At 34.5% G+C, this 22103-nt stretch overlaps 3 protein-coding genes across 3 annotated transcripts; 1 reads left to right on the top strand and 2 right to left on the bottom strand.

Moving 5' to 3' along the window:
• Positions 1-810: 810 nt before the first annotated feature.
• LOC133289202 (uncharacterized) lies at positions 811-3297 on the bottom strand. Its single transcript, XM_061487091.1, has 2 exons — positions 2967-3297; positions 811-1626 (listed from the first exon to the last, which is right to left on the bottom strand). The coding sequence occupies exons 1-2, from the start codon at positions 3095-3097 to the stop codon at positions 1170-1172; spliced, it is 588 nt and encodes a 195-aa protein (XP_061343075.1). The 5' UTR covers positions 3098-3297; the 3' UTR covers positions 811-1169.
• A 6044-nt stretch (positions 3298-9341) lies between these two features.
• LOC133289221 (uncharacterized) lies at positions 9342-10574 on the top strand. Its single transcript, XM_061487119.1, has 3 exons — positions 9342-9583; positions 9678-9725; positions 9813-10574. The coding sequence occupies exons 1-3, from the start codon at positions 9370-9372 to the stop codon at positions 9947-9949; spliced, it is 399 nt and encodes a 132-aa protein (XP_061343103.1). The 5' UTR covers positions 9342-9369; the 3' UTR covers positions 9950-10574.
• A 6073-nt stretch (positions 10575-16647) lies between these two features.
• On the bottom strand, positions 16648-20046 carry LOC133289184 (binding partner of ACD11 1-like). The gene is made up of 5 exons (XM_061487060.1): positions 19908-20046; positions 18244-18347; positions 18071-18146; positions 17498-17578; positions 16648-17410 (listed from the first exon to the last, which is right to left on the bottom strand). Exons 1-5 carry the CDS (start codon positions 19911-19913, stop codon positions 16835-16837), a joined length of 843 nt encoding a protein of 280 aa, XP_061343044.1. The 5' UTR covers positions 19914-20046; the 3' UTR covers positions 16648-16834.
• Between the last annotated feature and the right edge of the window lie 2057 nt (positions 20047-22103).

The raw sequence follows: 22103 nt of genomic DNA, 5'->3' as shown, positions 1-22103 counted from the left end.
GGGAAAATTATTTTAAAGCAAGGATTAACTTTTTAAAATTTAATGGTGATATAATCTTAATTGTTCATTTTAAAGAAAGTTTACGTTGAAGAGAGTTTTTTTTAATTTTTTTTTTTAAAAAAGAAGCAGCATGCCAGGTGTGTCATTGGCGAGAATCTAGCTTCAATTTCAGATAGGCTCGATCAAAATGCAGCAAAATTGAAGACAGTAGACGACGCTTTGTCTCAGCGTGTCCCTTGACAAGCTTTAAGATATGGAAGTCGATGCAGTCATCGGTGCTAGATGACGGATTAATTTTTCTTGGTCATTTAGGTATCCACGTAGCATTTTGAGAAAATACTTGAAGTAAACTTCTAATCTATAGTTCTAGACCCTTTTTTTTCCGGCAACGGCTTAGTCTATTGAATAAGAATTTGTTATATCAAAATTAACATTAAATCAAAATTACATCCAGATTCTTAAGCTAGAAAACATATCTTGATTTTGAATGCATATTCTATCTGTTTAAGCTTTGTCAGCTTCAGCTTCAAATATTATTACATTGTTTTCACGAGCAAACTAAGGCTAGAAAATCACTTCCATGATTCCTGTGTTTGTGAGAGTTAACATATAACTTTGTTATGATTCCATTCGCATCTGTACAAATGCTAGACACAGTTATGAATAAAGAGGGTAACGTGTAAATCTGAATAATCCCAACCAACACGGACGTATTAGAGTACATCATATGAACTTGTTCAGAATAAGAAGATATTATCCCAAACAGGTTTGCATAAACATGGTATGGATGGTCCTGTTGATGGATGGCAAAAATTAGACTGCAAGTTGCATAAACAAAAGTTGCTGAGAACGATATAATTTTTGAAAAGACAATTACAACAGAAATGCACAATCTTCACTATTTTTAATCAATAGGAAGAATATCTGTGATTTTATGTTATTAACAACTAGTTCTTTTAACCAAAACTAAAAACAAATGCATAACAGCTCGTTATCCAAAAGGAAGCTTGACAGACTATAAAAAGTCTAAAGCAATGAGAGCAAGATCAAAAACTTGCCACTTCTATCACCATCAGTTCCAAGCCTGCCTCACAAACATTATTCAACCACCTTTTCCTGTCGAGATAAAAAAACTGTTTATACGAAGCCACTAGAACAGAGATGGACAGTTAGTTTTGCAACATCCATTGCATGATGTCCCTCCTAATAACACTTCCTGACCAATGTGCTCTATAATTTGATCTAACAACTTCAGGAGTATAGACGCTGAGGTGCCTGCCATGGATGGTTGTCCCAGCAGGATTTGGTGGTCGCATCATGCTTGCGATGGTAGGAAAAGACTTTGCCCTTAATGAGGTAAAAAAATGCCTATCAGAGTCCCTCTTGAAGAATCCAGAATAACCACGAGGCTTGTGATTGGAAGTACCAGTTGCATGCTTTGTCATGCTTTCTCTTGAGCTACCATTGAGGGGTGGTCCAGAAGGGGGACCGCGAATCTGGGCTGATGGCTTCATTCGATCTAGCCGTCGCAAAATGAAATTTCCAACATTCCGACCCACTTCTATGTCTCTGGCTTGAATTTTCCGATGAAAATTGATTGCTACATCAAATATAGCACGGGTTCGTCTGAAGCACCAAAACAGGAAGACCGATCAAGCAGTGAATGAAACAAAAAGGGAAAGAGGTAAATGAAAAGCAGTTCTTTATTTTTTTTTTAAAAAGGACAAACCCTGGTGCACAAAGGCTCCCTGACTTTGTGAGAATAGATGTGAGAGTTAACTATACACAGCCTTATCTTTGTATTTTTTTATTTTTTTTTGCAAAGAGACTATTTTTCTGTGACCTTTCTCATCAAAAGGAGCAACCTTGCCACTTCCCCCTTGGGCAGTTTTCAACTACTCAAATAAAACAATTGCATCTATTCATGGCTAAGCACAAGAGAGAAAAAGTGAAAGATAAGTAACTAATAACAATTATGCATCACAAAGATTTTCAAGTTGAATAAATGAGAATCTATGCCCACTGATCAGCATAGTTCAGGATATCCAAGAAAACTAATGCTAACAGTTGACCTCATGTATTTTATGTTCCGAGAAGCATATAACTAAATTATTGGCTCTAAGGTTTTCATGTTACTTCTCATGTCTGACTGATTATCCTTTAAAATGTTGGAACTGGAGTTCACAATTCATTACTAGCTGGAAATCCTGTGGACATACATAATTATTTTAAGTTCATATCAGAAACATAAAATGTAAAACCGATGCAGGCTAATCAGAAAAAAAAAAAAAAAGGTCAGAAGGAAAATTAAAAAGCCACATATATAATTAAAAAAAATAGAGAGAGAGAGAAAGGAAAAGCCTAGGGTTATAAACACACGGTCCAAGGAAGGGTCAGACCCATGTATCGGTTGGGTCTACAGTGGAGAGGCTTACCTTGCATTTGCAAGATGCTAATTACATGAATTAAACCTTTCACCACCAGCAACAACACCAAAAGTTTGCCAAGGTTCCCTTACAGCCATGTAAATCATGTTAGTTTTCTAGTATTCCTTACCTACACTTTTCCAATACTAAGCAAGGTTTATCATGTTAATTTTCTAAAACTTCCAAATATCACAATGACACAATGAACCCTTCCCTGTCACTTCTGCTACCTAAGTCTTCACTTGAAAGAGCGAATGAACGAATAGGATGGCTATAAAACAACATACTACAATTTCCAGTAGCTTGTGATTCGCACTTTTGCTCCAACAAACAAATTTCTAGCGGTTCTTACCCTAAAAATGTTTGGCACGAAAATATAATCAGACGTGGCCAACTAGATGGAAATGTTGGTGAGGAATTGGTAAACATAAAAATCATAAATAATTCCGATTCCTCCGTCATGCATCACATTTCATTATCAACCAGGAAACAAAAGAGTAACATTCATAGATGAGAATGACAAAACGGTGAATAACGAACCTGTGAAGAAATTGACGGATTTTAGGGTGCTTAGGGCTTATGATCTTGCGCTGAATCCTGAGAGCAAGCCTGTAAGTTCGTGTCAGACCCAAGAAATACGCAGTTCCCAGTGTTATCTCCCACAGCACCATTCTCTCTCTCTCTCTCTCTCTCTCTCTCTCTCTCTCTCTCTCTCTCTCTATCTGTTTCACAGAATGGTTCTTATAGGTCTGATTCTCAAGTTGTAATGCTTTTCTTCTTCTTCTTCCCTTCGCATACCAGAATTTTCGTTTGCGGTGCCGCTCCTGCGTTTCCCGATTTCTCTCACCATGCGTCACCGTGCCATTGTGGCCGTTGGATTATGCTTTTGTTTCATCTTAACCCTTCTTGGCTATGAGCTTCTTCATCTGGGCCTACAACCTTTCCGGCCCAGCCCAGTGTGGAATCTGGGTACTAGGTATATACCTTGTAGATATTCCTTTGACCCAAAAATCCAAGTCGTTATGTTATCAAAAAAAAAAAAAAAATCCAAGTCGTTATCGTCAACAATTTATTTTTGTTTGGTAGGAATAGGGATAAGGATGAAAAAAATTGGGTTGACATGATTATGATTATGACGGTGCCAATGCCAAACATCAAAGGTTGAATAGTTATATGAATGGAAGAAACAGAAATATTGTATACATGTAATTGAATAAGGTGTCACAATTTTCCATATTTTGTAATATTAGGTCTATTTAGTTTAATAGTATAGTATAGCTTTGTTCAGATGACACTACTACTTTTGTTTTGTATTTTTTGTGCAACTCAATCCAGATTATACAAATGGGATTAGCACTTTTAAAACGTAAGACTTCACCCAACTCATTACGCTTGGTTTGAAATGGAAGTCTTATACTTTGTGCTAATGTTTTAAATATTAAATTGAAGATTGAATTGATATGAGTTTGGAATCATGCTCAATTGGTTTAATTGATTAATGTTTATAATTAAATTCGATTATATTAAACATGAGACATAACTAATTTACAATCCGGCTGAATCGGTTTTATCTTGCTTTTAAAACTTTACTTTATACTTGAAATTTTGAATATTATACAACCATTTTTATTTTTTGGTTAAACCCCTAGAACACTTCATAACATAAGTGGTACAGTTAGGGTTGACAAAATGGGTCAATTTGGCACAACCCGTCCCAACCCACATACAATCCGAAAAAAAAAAAAAGAATCGGGTTAGGGTTGGCTCAAAAATATGGCCTTGGGTTGGCTTAAAAAAGGGCTTGCGGATTGGCTCAAAAATGACTCGCGGGTTGGCTCGTTTTTTAGTCTATTTAAATAAACATGTAATATTAATGACCAGCTATGTGACTTCCATCATCTTAAACAATACAATTGTCTTACATAATAGTTTATGAAAAAGTAAACTAAAAAGTTACAGAATGCGAAGTAAAAGCAAAATGTTTTAGTTTCAAAAAAATTTCACAATAAATTTGCACCAAGATCGAGAAACAATCAGAATCACTTGCTACAAAGTGGGTAAAATATTTGAACCAAATAGAGCCAGCGTAGCCTAACAATATAAAAATGGTAGCGATCTGAGAAGATTAGGGACTTAGGTTTAGAGAAGGAAGAAAGACGGTGACAGCGAGTGAGTTTTGTCCATTTTTGTATATTATATTTTATATTTTTTAATATATAAAAAAAAACTCAACCGTTCATTTTTTTTTTTTGAGCTAGCTCGAGTCGGGTTGCTCGGGTTGACAGCTCATTCTTGCCAACTCAACTTGACTCATTTTTTACGAGTTACAAGCCAACTCAATGGATTGACTCATTTTTGTCAACCCTAAATATAGTGGTGCCTTTGCTTGATATGTAATTTCACACTTTATTTGGAATATTTTTAAATATTACAGTCAGTTGGTGTCCAGACCAGTTACTATACCCTTTGCTTCTCTCTAATTTGATCTAATCAAAGATAAATTATCCATTTCAAGACTTATTTAAAAAAAAAAAAACTCACTTGAATTTTGATTGTTCATTTTGATTATGATCTGGATGTATATTATCAAAATACAAAGTCCAAACTAAAAGCCATTACTACTAAGAAAGCTCATAGTCAAAGAAGGCTGCAAAGCCCTTCTCTCCAAGCTGCACAATATTAAAGGCTATTTCAGCAAGCTCCACAACATTAAAAGCTCATGACAGCCAGCAAGCTCCACAATGTTAATGGTTATATGACAGCAAAACCTACTACATACCTCTGCAAACAAGCCTCCCACAAGAACCAATAAAGAGGAACCTTTGCCTTCACCATGAAGAAAGACATCTTCCAAGCTGCTCATCTTTCTACTATAAATACATATGTATCCACACTAAGGTACACATCTTCTTCTACATAATCAAACCTGCTTGAACCAAATCTGACTTGAGCGTCGGAGTGTCTTGCAGGTATACCCCCCATCTTGTTCCATTCAAGACCCATGGGTTAAAGCTGCTCCAACTGCAAGATGCTCTGACCCAAGAAGGTTCCAGACCATTTGTGTAGAGGAAGATCACATAATCAGCCCAGGTGTAAAATCGATTCTGATCATTGGCGCCGTCTGTGGGAAAGATAAACTTCAATCTCCACCCCAAAAGGTACACGTAATTTACCTTGCTGGTTTTTCATCTAGCCCGATGCTGTCAAAAGTTGCAGGGATCCATGAATGATGAACGACGAAGACATAAATCTCGCCTGAAACGCAGATAAACTCGGAAAATTTTACAGTTGATATCTGCAAAATTATTATGAATTATTTTGAACTGTTTCTATTTCATTGAACTTATCATCTTAATGATATGACATTATTCTGTGAGATTTGTAAAAAATACAGGTTTCACCAAACAAAAGAAAAGTCCTCTAAGCTAAAGCGCAATGAAGAAAATGAAAGGATTCTTCAAATAAAGGGATCATCCAACAAGGAAGCTAATGAAACTTCCTCCAAATGAAAGGATCCTTCAAATAAAGGGATCCTCCAACAAGGAAGATAATGAAACTTCCTCCAAGTGAAAGGATCCTCTAAAAGGACCCTCCAAGTAAAAGGATCCTATAAAGGACCCTCTAAGTAAAAGGGTCTTCTAAAAGGACCCTTCAAGTAAAAGGATCCTATAAAAGGACCCTCTATGTAAAATGATCCTATAAAAGGACCCTCCAAGTAAAAGGATCCTCTAAAAGGACCCTCCAAGTAAAAGGATCCTCTAAAAGGACCCTCCAAGTAAAAGGAACTTATAAAAGGACCCTCCAAATGAAAGGATCCTCCAATTAAAAGGATTCCCCTACAAGGATCCTCCAATAATGAAAGGAAGCTAATAAAACTTCCTCCAAAGCTCCAGCGCGGTGAAGAAAATGAAAGGAAGATAAAAATTGGTTAAAACTGCCTCCAACGCGCATTCAAGAGCAAAGGAAGCTAAAATCTTAACTGGTTCAAACTTCCTCCAAAGCGCGATACTTATGGCAACATCAAGTACAAACTAAGCGACATCAAACCACAGAGCATGCAAAATAGACAGGTACGCCAAATATATGAATTATGAATTATGAAATGTATAAATATGCAGAATACAATTATGAAGCTCTCAAGCACCCATACAAAAGTACAGACCATGGTTCCAGATAAAGGAACAAGCGCAATGAATTTTCCAGGTTGATAAACAGATATGTCATCTCACTACTCATGCTCTCAGCATAAGCAGCGAGCTGAGGGGCTTCTGATCTGGATATATATTATCAAAATACAAGGCCCAAACTAAAAGCCTTTACTACTAAGAAAGCTCATAGTCAAAGAAGGCTGCAAAGCCCATCTCTCCAAGCTGCACAATATTAAAGGTTATCTCAGCAAGCTCTACAATATTAAAAGCTCATGACAGCCAGCAAGCTCCTCAATATTAATGGTTATATGACAGCAAAACCTACTACATACCTCTGCAAACAAGCCTCCCATAAGAACCAATAAAGAGGAACCTTTGCCTTCACCAGGAAGAAAGACATCTTCCAAGCTGCTCATCTTTCTACTATAAATACATATGTATCCACACTAAGGTACACATCTTCTTCTACATAATTAAACCTGCTTGAACCAAAACTGACTTGAGCGTCAGAGTGTCAGGTGCACCCCACATCTTGTTCCATTGAAGACCCATGGGTTAAAGCTGCTCCAACTGCAAGATGCTCTGACCCAAGACGGTTCTAGGCCATTTATGTAGAGGAAGATCACATGATCGGTCCAGGAGTAAAACCGGTTCTGATCAGATTATAATTTGAAACCTTTTAAAATTTTGATTTTGTACCTCAAATATTTTATTCTAATTCCGCCAAGTCCATCGATCTTTATTTTTTCCACGGGCCTTTCTTAATAAACCATGAGATAGACTCGTAAACAACTAGGCAATTGAAAGTGGCATTCACCAAGCTTGATTTTTTCTTCTTCTTAGTTTTAGGTATAAAATATAGAGAGAGATAGAGGGATAATGTAGAGAACCATGAGAAACTTATTTGAACGGGTCGTGAATTATCCATGAGAATACGTGTAGCTTGTTGTTATTGGTTCTATACAGGCTTTGATTTTAACAAACCTAGGTCTTGTTTGCAAAATCCAAACGCCTTGTGTTTTAGAAAAGTGGTTATGTGATTATGTTATTTGATTATAATCACTTATTTAAAAATTATATTTTTCTATCTCTTATCTCATCATAAATGAGTGGTTGTAATCAAATAAAAAAATCACATAACAATTTTTCACATGAGATGATTCAAATATATTTTATTGAGATATCATAATGAACCAGGCAAACAGAAGGAAAAATAAATGCACCATCATTTAGCACCGAATAAAAACTAAGATTGTAACATTTATCCTAAATATATAAGTCAAATAATTAAAATATGGCGAATAGATTTGTTATGTTATAGGAAATAGAAATGTTTTTCCTGCACTAACCAAAAAGCATGGGCCATGGAATTCCACCAACACCATCTGAGGAGGGGCATAAGTACCGTAATCCTTGAACTCGCACCCGAACTCTGGATTAGTCTCATAGGCGGCTCAAAGAGTCGAACCCGTGGGGATATCAGAGGGTTCTGATTCGCCTCAAAGAAGTAATTAAGATCAGTTTCTAAAAAAAAGCATGAGCCATGAGAGTGTCAAAAAACAAAAAACAAAATAAAAAGTTGACAGCGATGATTTTTGTATGTGCAGGATGAAAGGGATTTGTTACGTAACAGGACCAATACAATCCCCTTAAAATATAAAAATTATTAAATAAATATACAATTATATTTTAAAGTTGTTTTTTAACTAATTAGTGACAAGTAAAAAATAATACTTTTATTTTTTAACGAATGACCTTGACAAAACTCAAACAAAAAAGGTAATATTCTTTTAAAGTAACATTATTTTCAAAATAAGAATATATTTATTAATATTTTAATTCAAAGTACATCAAAATTTAAACATATTAAAAATTTCAAAATAAACATACCTTACTCGTTTTAAAGAAAAAATAATTCAAATAAGATTTTTTCTTGTAAAAGGTAGTAAGACCTTGTTTGGTATAACAAAGGGGAAAAAACATAATTTTATTCCTTTCTTTGATTTTATAAAGAAATTACAAATACACGCAAATAAATAAAAAATACGAATTGAATCTCGTAAGAACATAATTTTATATATTCTCTTGCTGTCAGTTTCTCTCTTTTTATTACTATAGTCTAAATAATTCCTTTACTTTGCCGTACCAAAGAAAAAGGTAACAGAAAAGTGAAAAGAGTTGAATTGGGAAAAACCAAAAAAGAAAAAGAGTCGAGAGGAGTATAAGTGAAGGGAACAGCGGAAAATGAGTAAAAGGACAAGCCAATTCATCATTGGATACGAAAGAGTGGGTCACGACTCACGAGAGTAAAACTCACAGTAAAAAAAACTGGAACAATATCTCAACAAAAAAAAAAACTGCAACAAACAAAGAAATAAAAAAATAAAATAAATAAAAAGAGAATGATATTGTGACAAACAAGTTGTATTAGTGACTATCAATTAATCTTACCGTTAGATCGATTATGTTGATCCAACGGTTATATTTATTTTCATCTTTGTATCGTTATGATTTCCCATATTTAAAGTGAAATCATTAAATATGTGAAATCATAACCATATAAAGGTAGAAATAAATATAAAGTATTAAATTTGGAAAATCATGACCATACAAAGATAAAAATATATAACCGTTGGATCAATATAATCGATCTAACGGTGAGATTAATTGGTAGTCATTTAGTAGTAACACCACTTGGTTATGACAATATCCTTCCGAATAAAAAGCATAAAATTCTGTGGACACTCCGTGTGTGTAAGCCATCTCTCGCAGCCGCTTAGCGTAAGTGTGACACGATGCACAGACAGTCTCTGGGCTCGCCATCTTCGAAGCTCGCCAAGGAAGACACGCTCATCGCCCCCGCCGACGCCGACGATGACGATGCCCCCAAAACTCACAGACTCTCGTCGCCTCCTTCCTCACCTCACAAGTTCATCCACCTCATTCCAATCCTCACTCTTCTATGCTTCTTCATCCTCTACCTCTGCTCTCACACTCCCTCTCCATCAGGTACCACTCCACCTTTTCCTGTTCCTTTTCCATTATGTATATATACATATATACTATTCGAAACTTGTAACAAACCCTCACCTCCTTGTTTCAGACTTGGATCATTTCACTGGATTCAATAGCTTGTCCAAGGATCATTTAGGTACAATGCATTTCCACATACTTTTTTTTAATTAATTAATTTATGTATAATTTATTTAAACATTTTCTGGATCTGTTCTTATTGTAGATTCAGCAGCGGAGATTGGCGACATTGGGCATCATTACATGGACGCTAAGAGAGGCGATGTTTTGGCTATCCGGAGCCTCCGTAGTTTGCAACAAATACCAAAATCTCGCCTTCACAGGAAGCTCGCCGATTTTTAAGCAGGTTTTATATTTTCTAGCTCCAAGGAGTGGGAGTCACGAGTTTCCCGCATGTGTTTGCCTCTTTCCTTACCCCTTCCATTCTATATTCTTGTTTCTGTATATCCGAAATTGCTTTTGTTTTCTCTCATGAAAAAACAAAATAAAAAATAAAATCAATTTCACCCTTCTAGATCTTCTTCCATTTTGAATGTTCAACACTGAATAATAATACTCTCTTATTTTGAGAATTTATTATTTGTTATTTATTTTTTCTTGTGTATATGTATATGTATCATACCATTCACCAACTATCCGTTGAAGCAAAAGGTGAGTGAGTGGCTGAGTTGGTTGGGTGTTCACTGTTCCGGTGAAGGCGTAGGATAGCAGTCGGTGCGCTGAATATTGGAATACAGCTGGACTTTGGGACCGTTAACTGCACCTCGGGTTGTGTTGCAGTTAAGAGTGCCAGCTGGATCTGATCAGAATCTTGATGATTGGGATTTTGGGTCACGTGTTCGCTCTGTTAGAAAGGGAACGGAGCGGAGCCAGGAGCCTCCCCCCGTTACCGCTGGACGTGCTATTTGGCTTTGCCACGGTGGATGGGTGATTACACCGTTACACGTGTCGTCGTTTGGGGAGGTGGAACGGGAAAAGCATGCTGCAAAAGTGTCGGTGCTTCGGTGAAAACGAAAACGGAAACGGATGTGCTTTGACACTTTCTTTGGTTGGGCATGTATGTCGGAAGTTCGAGGAAACGACGTCGTGCCACGAATAATGCACAATTGAATGAATGGGCCATATCCTGTGTCGGCGATGATGTTGTGTGTCTGGTATGTATGACATGGTGGAGGGTTTTGATTGGTTGGTCCCTAATCATATTCGAATATGGTCAGGCATAGGGTACGGATCATACATCCGATTCTGCGTATATAGCCTAAATTTTTTTCTTCTTATATATAATGCTTGTTTGGTTTTGAATTTTTTTTTTTTTTTTTTGATAACAAGTTTTGAATCTTTTGATTGCATTCAAAACGGATTTTTTTTTTTTTTTTTTAAAAGCTCATTTTAGAAAATTTGTATCTTATGTTGGTTTAAATATAAAATAAAATAATTTAAATATATACTTAAAATAGAATAATGTTTTTTGGATATAAGTTCAAGGTGAGAATAAGTTTTTCTATTTTATTTTGATTACGATTATTATATTTTGGGGTTTGTATTTGTCATTTAACTTGACATAACAAATTTTTTTACACATACAATATTTTGTAGGGCCCACATTTTTTGAAGAAAAAAAAAAAAATTACGGCACACAAAACGAATTTCTATAACATTACACAATCACTTTTCCTACAACATAACTCTTATAAAATTCTTATATTTTATAGTTTATCATGGGTAAGTTTAAAACGTGTGCCTATCTATTTTTAACAAAACATCCAAATTCATTTCGTGGAGTTATTATTTTCTATAGTATTATTGATTATTGAATATAAGGATTTAAATGTGTCATGACAAAGAACTTGTCAAATAATAATACATTACGTATCGCGGTAAAACACTACAGAAACAATTTCATGGATCGATTTTCATAGTGAACCACATATTTCTTATCACAATTCACAAGTAAACGATGTTCTGAAAGTTGGGTTGAATCGGTCACTTGAACCCATTAGATTATGAACTGATTATATATATATATTTTGTTTCCCAAGGATAGCTGAAGATTAATTGATTATTTTTTTAGCTCGAATAATATTTGGTTTAATTATTATTTAATTATAAACTCAAATGGTTAAACTAATTGAATAATGACACAAAAGTCCTGCGCTTTAATTTTCTTTTCAATTTTTATAACATTATAGGTAACACATTGAAAAATAATTTCAGGAAGAGATTGTGAATCTGCCGCTAGTTAATATTCTTTTCAAACAAAGGAAATTACAATAATCGGTAATGCATTTATTGAATTGTATTTACATTTATTGAAAATAATATAATACTGTATAAATACATAAGAAAATCTACCAGTGTGACTCAATGTTGTTTAACACTCCCCTAACGATAGCTTATGTATGTCTAATTGGCTATGGACTTATACATCAATGTTAAAATATCTTCAAGACATATTATTGAAGTGAATATATCCATAAAATCCACGTGGAAGAAAAAACAATAATGCAAAGAAATACAAAGTTCTTCCCCAACACCTACATACTTTTTTTATTTTTGTCGAGACATCTACATACTTTTCTTGGGTTAAAGTTGAACCCTTCCTTGGCTAGTTTACTTAACGAGTAAGTTTACCAATTCGTCAATCGAATCAATTAATTAAAAATTCCCGTATGATTTAGGGGTTTAGCATCTCATCATTCGCATAATTTATATCTCGTTTACCAATTTATCTCATTGGTATTATCAAACGCCCACTGTACCAACTACAAATTTTAATTTTGCATTTATTGGAAATTAAAAATTGACGATGACAACAACGAACGAATAAAGCTAAAGACCGAATGATTTTCAATACCATCGTCGTACTGAATAATTGGTAAGACTCTCATTTAAAATAAAATTATAAATTATATATTTTGAAAAATACATAAACATAATAATAAAATTTATTTTTTTTTTCAAAAAATATATATCAGCACAGGTGTTATACTTTCATTGATAGGATATAGATACTACACTAATATATTAGATTTTTTTCGAGTGACCCACCAAACAACATTTTCATTTAATAAACAAAAGAAAGTGGGCCGCACCTTCACGAGCAGCACTTGGATAGATCAAGCTCGTGAATATCCACATAGAACAGCTTTTTTTTCTTTTTTAAATTACAAATATTTTTTATGGGAGGTAATTCTATTTGCGTGAGTCCAGAGTTAAGACTTTAAATTCTTTTTAAAAATGATATTGAATAATATCGAATACATGCTCTCAACTCCGCTTTTGTAACTCACATGCACTAATTAAGCTATGGGTATAAAATAATTTGATTCCGAAGATGACTTGATATAACAAAGTACGTGATTCGTGTCATACGTGTGAGGGGTGCTCCTGTTTGCCTTGGATTTTTACGTTTCATCCATTTGTGTTGCTATTTAATAATCTACTATTCTATATGTGATTGATCATTCTCCTGCGATGTGTACTCTTTATTATTTTAATTTTAATTTTTTTGACTAATCAAATGTTCAATTACTTCTGCAATTATATCACCATTTTTCACTATTCTAACATTGATATTTCTCGCTAAAGTTATTTTATTCTTAAAGGATACACTATATATATAACTTAATCATTAGACATTTCCAGTTCGTTTCGCACTTTCCTTTTGGTCTTTAAGTGACTCATTCTCCCTCTATCTCTCACGCGTCATGATAGAATAAATATATATTACAAAGCAAAAAAAAAAAATTGTGCGACACTTTCACTTTACTTACGATTGGTATTGGGCTATTGGCTTTTCTTCAATCTACCTGCTTTTGTATTATAAAAATCTCGATTCAGCCTCAAATGAAGACATATGGATAATGACGCAATGCATTAACAACTATGATGTAAGGTACTGGTTTATTGGGAAAAAAAACATTAAATATTTTTATTTTATTTTAATAATTAAGTAGAAAGATTCGAACAGATATAATTAATTATTGGGTAATATTTTTTTTATATTGCTAAAAAAATATTATCTCCTATATTTACATTTTTTTTAAATGAGTTTCAAAAACTGTTTTTTCCTCTCACCTACAACTCTTTTCTCTTTCCTATTTATTGTTTGGATAGAAAATAATAACTTTTTTATGCAAATAAGAAAAATATTTTCCTTAATTATTCATAAAAAAATGATATTCGCCAACGATGCAGGTAAGATTTATGCTATTATTAGTTCATTATGAAAAGTTGGCATTATTTTTAATTTAGTACAATCGATTTGGGATTTTATTTAAATTTTTATTTTATCTTTTAATGTACCAAACTATGATGCACGGACACGGGACACGGGACACGACACGCCGACACGTTAATTCTAAAAAATATTATATTTTGACAGGTTGGGATACGTTTTGATATTAAATAAAATTTTAATATATATAATATAACTTATATTTAATACATATAAGAGTCTATAATAAATCATATAACCAATCAAATATTTAAATTTCATAACATAAATATAAATATAAATAATTTTTCGTACTTTGTTAATTTTTTATGTCAAATTTCATTAGAGAAAAAAATTAATTTACAAATTATTTCTTTTATATTTAGTTAACAAAATAAAATTAAGATTAAAAAAAAAAACGTGTCCGAGCGTGTCTCAACGTTGACCGCGTGTCGAAAAAAGTTGACTGCGTGTCGAAAAAACGTGTCGGAACGTGTCAGAGAGTTGACCACGTGTCCCCAAATGTTGACTGCGTGTCGGACGCGTGTCCGAGCGTGTCCGTGTCGGACACGTGTCCGACATTCAAATTTTTTTAAAAGGAACGTGTCCGTGCTTTGGAGGTACCAAATTCGATATTAGAGGTGTTACAAATTAACTATTGGTAACATAGTTGTTAAATCTCGATTTATCACTACGATTTTACGTTTTTACGATTTTTTTTATCAAAACGATTTTATCAATATTTCAAACACTTTTACGTTTTTACAATTTTTTACGATTTTTATACATTATGATTTTACATTTTACGATCTTTTAGTCTCATTCCGATTTAACACCAAGAGTTGCATAGAGGGAATAGACGGAAAAACTGTATCTAAGAGGCCGGTTTAGAGTTGCTCATTGTCATTTAAAGATTTGTTTAAAGAATAACCTATTTTGATATTTCAAAAAGGGAGATATAGTTTTATAAACAATTGAGGCCATAGTAATGTCATAAGTCAGTTGGTTTACCATTGTAATCTTTAACACGTCTTGGCGAGTTATAATATCTATTTTGCTCTGTATACTCGATGGGATACAAGGCAAACCAACTACTTGATATCTATTTTGCTTAATTATGTGGTGAATTGTCAAATTGAAAATTGCTTAATCAATGTTTTTTTTTTTTGTATAACATTGTTTAATCAATGTTTGTTATGCTCTTAATGTTGCGGGATTCTTTTTTAGAAAATGGTAAAAGTAGGTACATTGTCGGTGGCTATGGTGAACTGTTACACTAATATTGTTTTCAACGTCTGTTCTCTGTATTCCCATAGCTATCTCTCCTTCGCTAGTCCATGGTAACTGGTGCAAGCTTGGGTTTAGATTTATTATTTTATAGTAAAGAATTGTTGATTATGGTTACTAGATGTTGCAAGCTCCGTCAAGTGCTTTCTTTTGTCTCCATGCTTACACCGTATCACTTAATTGGAAGTAGAATACTGTAGTTTTTGGACATAGAAGCTATCTATATGGTGTATTTCTAATTGAGTTTTAAGCTTGGTTACTTTCTGTTTTTCTTTCAAAATTTCCTATTTGCACTAATGAGCCATAAGATGACGAGGTTCAGCAATAACACGTTCAGCTTAAATACAGTTTTCTCCTGACATCATTTCTCATTATTCATATATAAATTTAGTATGCAACATGTGAAAGCATTTGACTAAAGTGCAAAAAAGTGTTGTATTTAAATCACTATGATTGGTCTAGTGGTGAGAGATTTGAGTAGTTTGTATTAGGTTACATGTTCAATTTATATTTGTATCCAAAAAAAAAGTGTTGTATTGTCACGGTTGAATAATCACATATGTTACGTTAGGATGGGTGAATTGTCGTCTTGAACATGAATCGAAAGTTAATACTACCTAGCGAATAAAGTATCAAGGATTTCCTCTTGTTTCTTGAAAGGAAATGGCTATCCCTCCCATATGTAATGCTTCACTATCAATTTCTTTTCCTTTTTCCTATTGTTCATGATATTACCTTCCAAATTGAGGCTTTAGGAGTACGAATCCTAAATTAAGCACTTTCTCTTACCAGTCATATAGGGTTTGGCAACCTGACTTTTTCGTTGTAATTGTTTTGTTGCCTTGCATCCTTGCTATATCGTAGTTGGCATTGTAACCAAACAAATTTTGTCGTTGGAGGTAGAAGTACATTATTATCATAGGAAATAAGGAAAAATAATTGGTTCGTTTGATAATTCGCCTTGTATCATCAGTTGTTACATGTGTGATAGATAGTTCTTTATGAATATGTTCTTTTTGAAGTAACAAACTTCATGACTTGACTGCATTGTTCTAAGTTTTGGTAGATGCGACTTTTGTTATTAGTTATCGAGAGTGAATATGAGTGGCCATGGAAGACTGGAGCATAAAGGATGAAGCACGACGAAGAGCACAATAAACAGCTGACATTTCAGATTAAAAAGCCAAGACATGAGAACGGCCCAGTTTGTGCTTTTGGTCCAACGAGTTGTTGTGACTTGTGATGCTTATTACAAGAGGAAAGATATTCGTAATAGTTGTAAAGAAAACTGTTTTGGAAAATGATGTCATCATTAATTGTTGTAAGAAGCAAAATCTCAACATACTAACTACAAAATGTAGAGAACTGGCTCTTTCGAATTCAGTAGAGCTGTAATTTTAACGTGGCAGACTAGTAGCAGCACAGATGTGCAAACTAGAAAGTGCCTACTAGATTTTCTGGTTCCAGTGCAAACAAATAGTTATTATTTTGTATTCAGTTTCTTTCCCCACTTGACAACAATCAAAGTAAATAGGATAAACAAATCATTTCACACCAACGAAATTCAGTTGATATTATAGAAGAAAATAAAATAATTGCAAACTTGTCCAAGTAACTGGTCAAATCTGTCCTACATTCACTTCCAATCTAGACAAAACAAAGGTCGGTGATCATCTGGAAACAGTTTGCAAGAGTTTAAGAGAAGCTATATATGTACAAGCAAATCAAAGGATCAAACCCTGAGCAGGAGCAGGCTTGGAAGAATGCTGCTCACTTGCTGCTGCTGCTGATTTTGGTGGCTCAGAAAGGACCTGTGCATACTGATCTTCCACTTTTCGCTGCTGTTGCTCTTCTGCATTCTCCACTTTCTCTTTTGTCTTCTGTCCTACATCCCCAGCTGCCTTAGAAACCCTATTAAAAGCACCTGTTACCCAGGAGGTCCCAGTAAGTACATAGCGATTCTTCATTATAGCAGAACCAGCACTACTGACTGACTGTTCTGCAGCTGCAAATGCTGACTTGGTCTTTTCTGAAACCTGAAACTTTTGATCCACTTCTCGAACTCTATCACTCACAACTGTAGCACCAGCATTAAATTTTTCACTAAGCCCAATTTTTTGGTCAAAAGATGCAACTTTTGCGGAGGCTGTCGAGGTTAACTGGTGCTTCTCATCCAAAGTCTTTGCTTTGTTGACGGCATCTTTCCCTAAGATAAAGCCCTTTGCTAGCATGCCGGAGACAACATCCTCTGCCTTCCGTAAAGCAGATTCAGCACCAACAGGAGTTTTACTTTCTTTTACCTGCAAAATATTACACAGTTGTAAGGCCAAAACAGCCTAGTTACTTATGTACAACAATAAATAGTAGAGGGTCTTAGCAGGGCTCACTGATGATGCCAAGGCAGCAGGTGGAAGCTGGTAATCTGGATCCAGAGTTATTGTAACTGACAGATCGACTATTGTTGCTCCCTGACATATGTGACACTCGATTATATTTGGTTATAAATTGCAGCTTGATTAAGTTTATTCATGAAAAAGAAATTGAACAAGTTGTAAACTCATTTGTACAATTACAAGCACACATAGTATTACAAGCAGAAAACAGAGAGTTTCCAGCATTAAGAGCACAGTTATTGATACATGCATATCCAAAAAGTCTCAACAAAAAGAGACTAATAAAAGCTTTCTCAATAAGAGTTTCGATCCTGTGGGACTCCATGATCCTCAAATGGAATTTTTTTTTCCTAGGTAACTCACTGATGCTGCATTATGTTTCCACAGAAAGCTGAATATTTTGGCTCAATGTAACGTGTTGTATGACTAGAACTTCCAATAATGATTAATCAATTCGAGATTTTTGGTTGTTAATCCAGGGCAAGTTGATATACATCACTAATTTAAAACAAATTTGACTATAATACAAATACTAAAATATATATTAAATGATGGCAAATGGATTACCGATAGCAGTACTGCAGTCTCAGGTCCCTGTGAATCCTTGAAGGTAACATAAGCAATTTGAGATCGTTCATCATGACTGCATCAATATATAGACTTGTGATTTGTATAACAAAATTTACAAATGAAAAGCGCTCTAAAAAAAAGGGTTTATGAAACCAAGCACAGTAACTAACCTCTGCATTTCAACATATTCAATATCACCAGAAAAAGAAAAGAACTCCTTAATGTCTCGCTCAGTTGCTCCCAAGGAAACATTACTGACTTTAACAGTTTTTATCTGGAAAGAAAATGTAAATATTACAAGTCTAAAACTGCAGAGTATCCACCTCAGCATATACAATAAATTACTGAAACCTCACTATAAAGGACAAATTCAAAGCATATTACTCATCTAGAATTACAACTAAAGGGAAACACCTTATGGTGTCCCTCGTCAGTATGTTATAAGAGTGTCTACAATTGCTTCTTATAACCACTACTTCTATTTGATGCAGTCTCATGCAAACAGAGAGATAAGAGAGGATGTTACTGAGTTAATAGATTCATAAAATAATTTTGAGAAATGGAGAAGTATAGCTTAAAAACAACAAAAAAGCCGCCAAGAAATGACAAAGGAGGCAGAAACCTAAAGCTTCTCTTCTGGCTAAGATCATACATTTACATAACCCATTAAAAAGGAAAAGTTGTAAATGCGTGTGCCTTTCCTACCAAACAACTAGAAAATATATCATATTATCTTTTATTGTATTTGAAAATATTTTAGAGTATCTTAGACGATCTCTGATGAGTGGTTTCCATGTTTCATGAATTATTTCTTTTTTAATTAAGATTAGGAGTCCAGTAGTAGTACAAATAGGGTTAAGTGCTTTGTATTTTAACACATCATTATACCCACGAGAATATTATCAAAAGTTTCCTTTCTGCATCTTCCTCACTAACTAAACCCTAAAATTTCAACAGAAATTATCCTACCATTTCCAGTTTTACACCATTCAATAATTTATGACATTTTCAATTAATTCCATTCCCTGAAGCCCTCAAACAATATCTAAATAAAAGATCAGTCTCTATGATGAACTTTTATCGTGTTTCATACCACTCTCCTGATTACCTTGTGACGTGATTACAATTCCATCCTTGTAAACTCTTAACGAAGATAGTAGCACATAGATGAAACACACATATCTAGCTAGGAACCACTCAACCTATGTTTATTTCTGATGGTCAATCATTTCATATCGATATCACATATCTTATGTTGAGAATCAACTATGGACACTTCCACTATCCCGTTCACACAATCCCAAAAGATAAGACAACTAAAAAATGCAAACTTCTAAATTTTCACAAGTACCCAAGATAACACTAAAAAAAGGAGACAAACATGTCCAAGTGGAACTACTAGCTGGAATTTGTTAGCAGTTTTTAGATAGTTCTTGGTTCTATTGACTTAAAATGGAATAAAGATGCGCTGAGTGTGTTTTGCTTTAAGCTCGATATCAAACTTTGAGTATTAATAATGAAACAAGTAACTTCGCAGCACTCGCAACTTGCTCTGTAATTTCATCAATCATGTAACACAATAGTTATGGGTCCTTTACCTATGTATCCCTAAAATACCAAAATACTAAACAATCGTTGGCAATCAAAGTACACATATTAAACGATCAAATATATTGCAAAAATTTGAACAATTCATTGGTAGCCGTATACGATAAATTATATTGGTAAAAATGCCTTGTACGCATGCAACAAGATCTTCAGAAATTTTACCGGGCAAAAAATTCATAGAATACGCATGCGAATTCAGAGAAGAGGTTTTGAGAGGAGAACTCACCGTCATCGGAAGTGATTTCAGGTAGAGATCTCCGGTAACCGGTAACCGCCTCCAAACTAAGCAGTCGTCGGTGGAGCAGGTCGTGTTGTGAGGAGCGATGTCAGCGAAGAGAAAATGCTACGGGATTTAAGAGGGATTGAACGCACGTGCCAGAGTTAGAATCATACGTGCGAGCATGTGGATTTCAAATTACCAAGCACGAATCCGCATTATTGAATGACTTGTCCGACACGAAGTTAGACCATCGAGGACGGGTCATCACAAATAACATTAACATTATCTAAATTAATAATTAATATTTCCATATTTTAAAATTAATTAAAATATAAAAAAACTCTGATTTGGTATCACTTAAATCTAAATGCTTCAATATAATTCGAAAGATTAAAAATCTTACTAAAAAAACTCCTACCAATTTAACTGATAAGTCATGACAAATAAATAAATTTATATCTCTATTGAAAACATCAATTTATCATTTTCAGCATATGTAATCCATTTCAAATTTTATAACTTCGACAAAAGGGATTAGCACGGCAGAATGGATGAAAACAAACGGTGGCTTTAGATTTTTTTTTTTTTTAATTGATTTCTTAATAGGTACATGAATCGTTCTCAAGAGTCAAGATCACATAATCTCTTGCTGCGTCTGCGTGTATAGCGGTGTAGCCTGGTCTGAATGGTCAACTATGATTTTTTTCTTTTAAACAGATCCCGTGAGCGTTTTGGTTGTGCAACGCACGAATCAGTTGACATATATTTTGTATAATATACGTGTGAGCATATCACCATCTAATTTTGAATTTTCAAAATGTCATATCTTAATATAATGTATGTAATTAATATCTGTTAATATAGTGTATGTAATGAATATGTGTGTGAATATAGTATATGTAATGAATTTTGAATTTTCAAAATGTCATACCTTAATATAGTGTATGTAAAAGGATGTGTGTGCGCGTGAATATAGTATTTGATTTGAATTTTGAATTTTCAAAATGCTATACTTTAATATAGTGTATGTAATGAATATTTGTGTGTGCGCACACACACATATGCATAGTGGGTGTATATGTACGTGCGTGAGCGTGCATATACACATACGTACATATACATGTGTATGTGCACACATGCAAGAAAGAATAATTATGTATATGAATTAATTAATAGGAAAATATTTTTTTTGTAAGATAAGTTAATGAAAAAAGACACGACATTCTACATGCTACTTAAACAGAGACAGGGAAAACTAACTTCCTAAACATCAAAATTTAATAATAAAATGCTAGGCAAAACGACCATAGTACGAAGAATACTTGGATGTTATTCCAAGTGGAAGCTGATCTGGAGAGTAATACGTGTTGGGTAGCGCAGTGGAAAAAATCAAAACAAAAACACGAGAGAGAAGAAGAACACAACCGGATTTAACGTGGGAAAACTTTCTTCAACGAATAAGTAAAAACCCACGGGACCTAGTCCAGATCAAAAATCCACTATGAAAATAATAGTTACAAAGAATCAAATACACCAATGTGGTGGTTAACTCAACTTCTCCAACAATTGTGATAATCAAACTACCCTAGAGATGTTTCACTCAAACTCTCTCTAGAGATCTCTCAAATGCAAAGCATAAAGCTTTACTCAAACAATCAAATAATTTTTCTCTCGAATTTGTTTTCTCAAATCTGACCTAGCCTCCACCCACAACTAATGAGTATATATAGAGGAGGTGGAAATTAGGGTTAAGTGAAGAGTATATAAGTGAAAGGACCCATGAACCCAATGCCTTAAGGTTTTGGGTTGAGACATGGTGTCGGATCCACTTGCTACGGTTGGTGTAGCCTTAGCTCATTGGTGGTGGTTCCCCGCCACGGGCTTCCCCTGGACCCGCTTGACATTGGAGTTTGAGGGAACGAATTTCCCAACAGTGGTATCAGAGCCGGATTGGGCTCGAGCTAGCCTAGTGATTGGCTAGGAGGCGGGTCGAGTACTTTGCGCTTCGGGTACTCGGTTGAGGGGGAGCATACCAATGGTGGGTTTCACACTTGAGGGGGAGATTGTTGAGATATTCAAGTGTGATGAGTCTCACATTGGTTGATAATGAGCTAAGTGAATAGTATATAAGTGAAAGGACCCATGAACCCAATGCCTTAAGGTTTTGGGTTGAGACATGGTGTCGGATCCACTTGCTACGGT

This window comes from Gastrolobium bilobum, unplaced genomic scaffold (genome assembly GCF_033153095.1).
Source record: "Gastrolobium bilobum isolate Gb01-03AN ecotype WA unplaced genomic scaffold, APGP_CSIRO_Gbil_v1 utg10696, whole genome shotgun sequence".
NCBI lineage: Eukaryota > Viridiplantae > Streptophyta > Magnoliopsida > Fabales > Fabaceae > Gastrolobium > Gastrolobium bilobum.
Note: the sequence above shows the minus strand (reverse complement) of the source record. Positions and strands in the feature narration are given on the sequence as shown.

Coding starts and splice junctions, on each gene's coding strand:
- LOC133289184 (XM_061487060.1), bottom strand. Junction 18,147..18,243: donor GAATATGTTGAAATGCAGAG/GTTAGTTACTGT, acceptor ATATTGATGCAG/TCATGATGAACGATCTCAAA. Junction 17,579..18,070: donor AGACTGCAGTACTGCTATCG/GTAATCCATTTG, acceptor CACATATGTCAG/GGAGCAACAATAGTCGATCT.
- LOC133289202 (XM_061487091.1), bottom strand. CDS start 3,097: ATGGTGCTGTGGGAGATAACACTGGGAACTGCGTATTTCTTGGGTCTG. Junction 1,627..2,966: donor ATCCGTCAATTTCTTCACAG/GTTCGTTATTCA, acceptor TTGGTGCTTCAG/ACGAACCCGTGCTATATTTG.
- LOC133289221 (XM_061487119.1), top strand. CDS start 9,370: ATGCACAGACAGTCTCTGGGCTCGCCATCTTCGAAGCTCGCCAAGGAA. Junction 9,584..9,677: donor TCACACTCCCTCTCCATCAG/GTACCACTCCAC, acceptor TCCTTGTTTCAG/ACTTGGATCATTTCACTGGA. Junction 9,726..9,812: donor CTTGTCCAAGGATCATTTAG/GTACAATGCATT, acceptor TTCTTATTGTAG/ATTCAGCAGCGGAGATTGGC.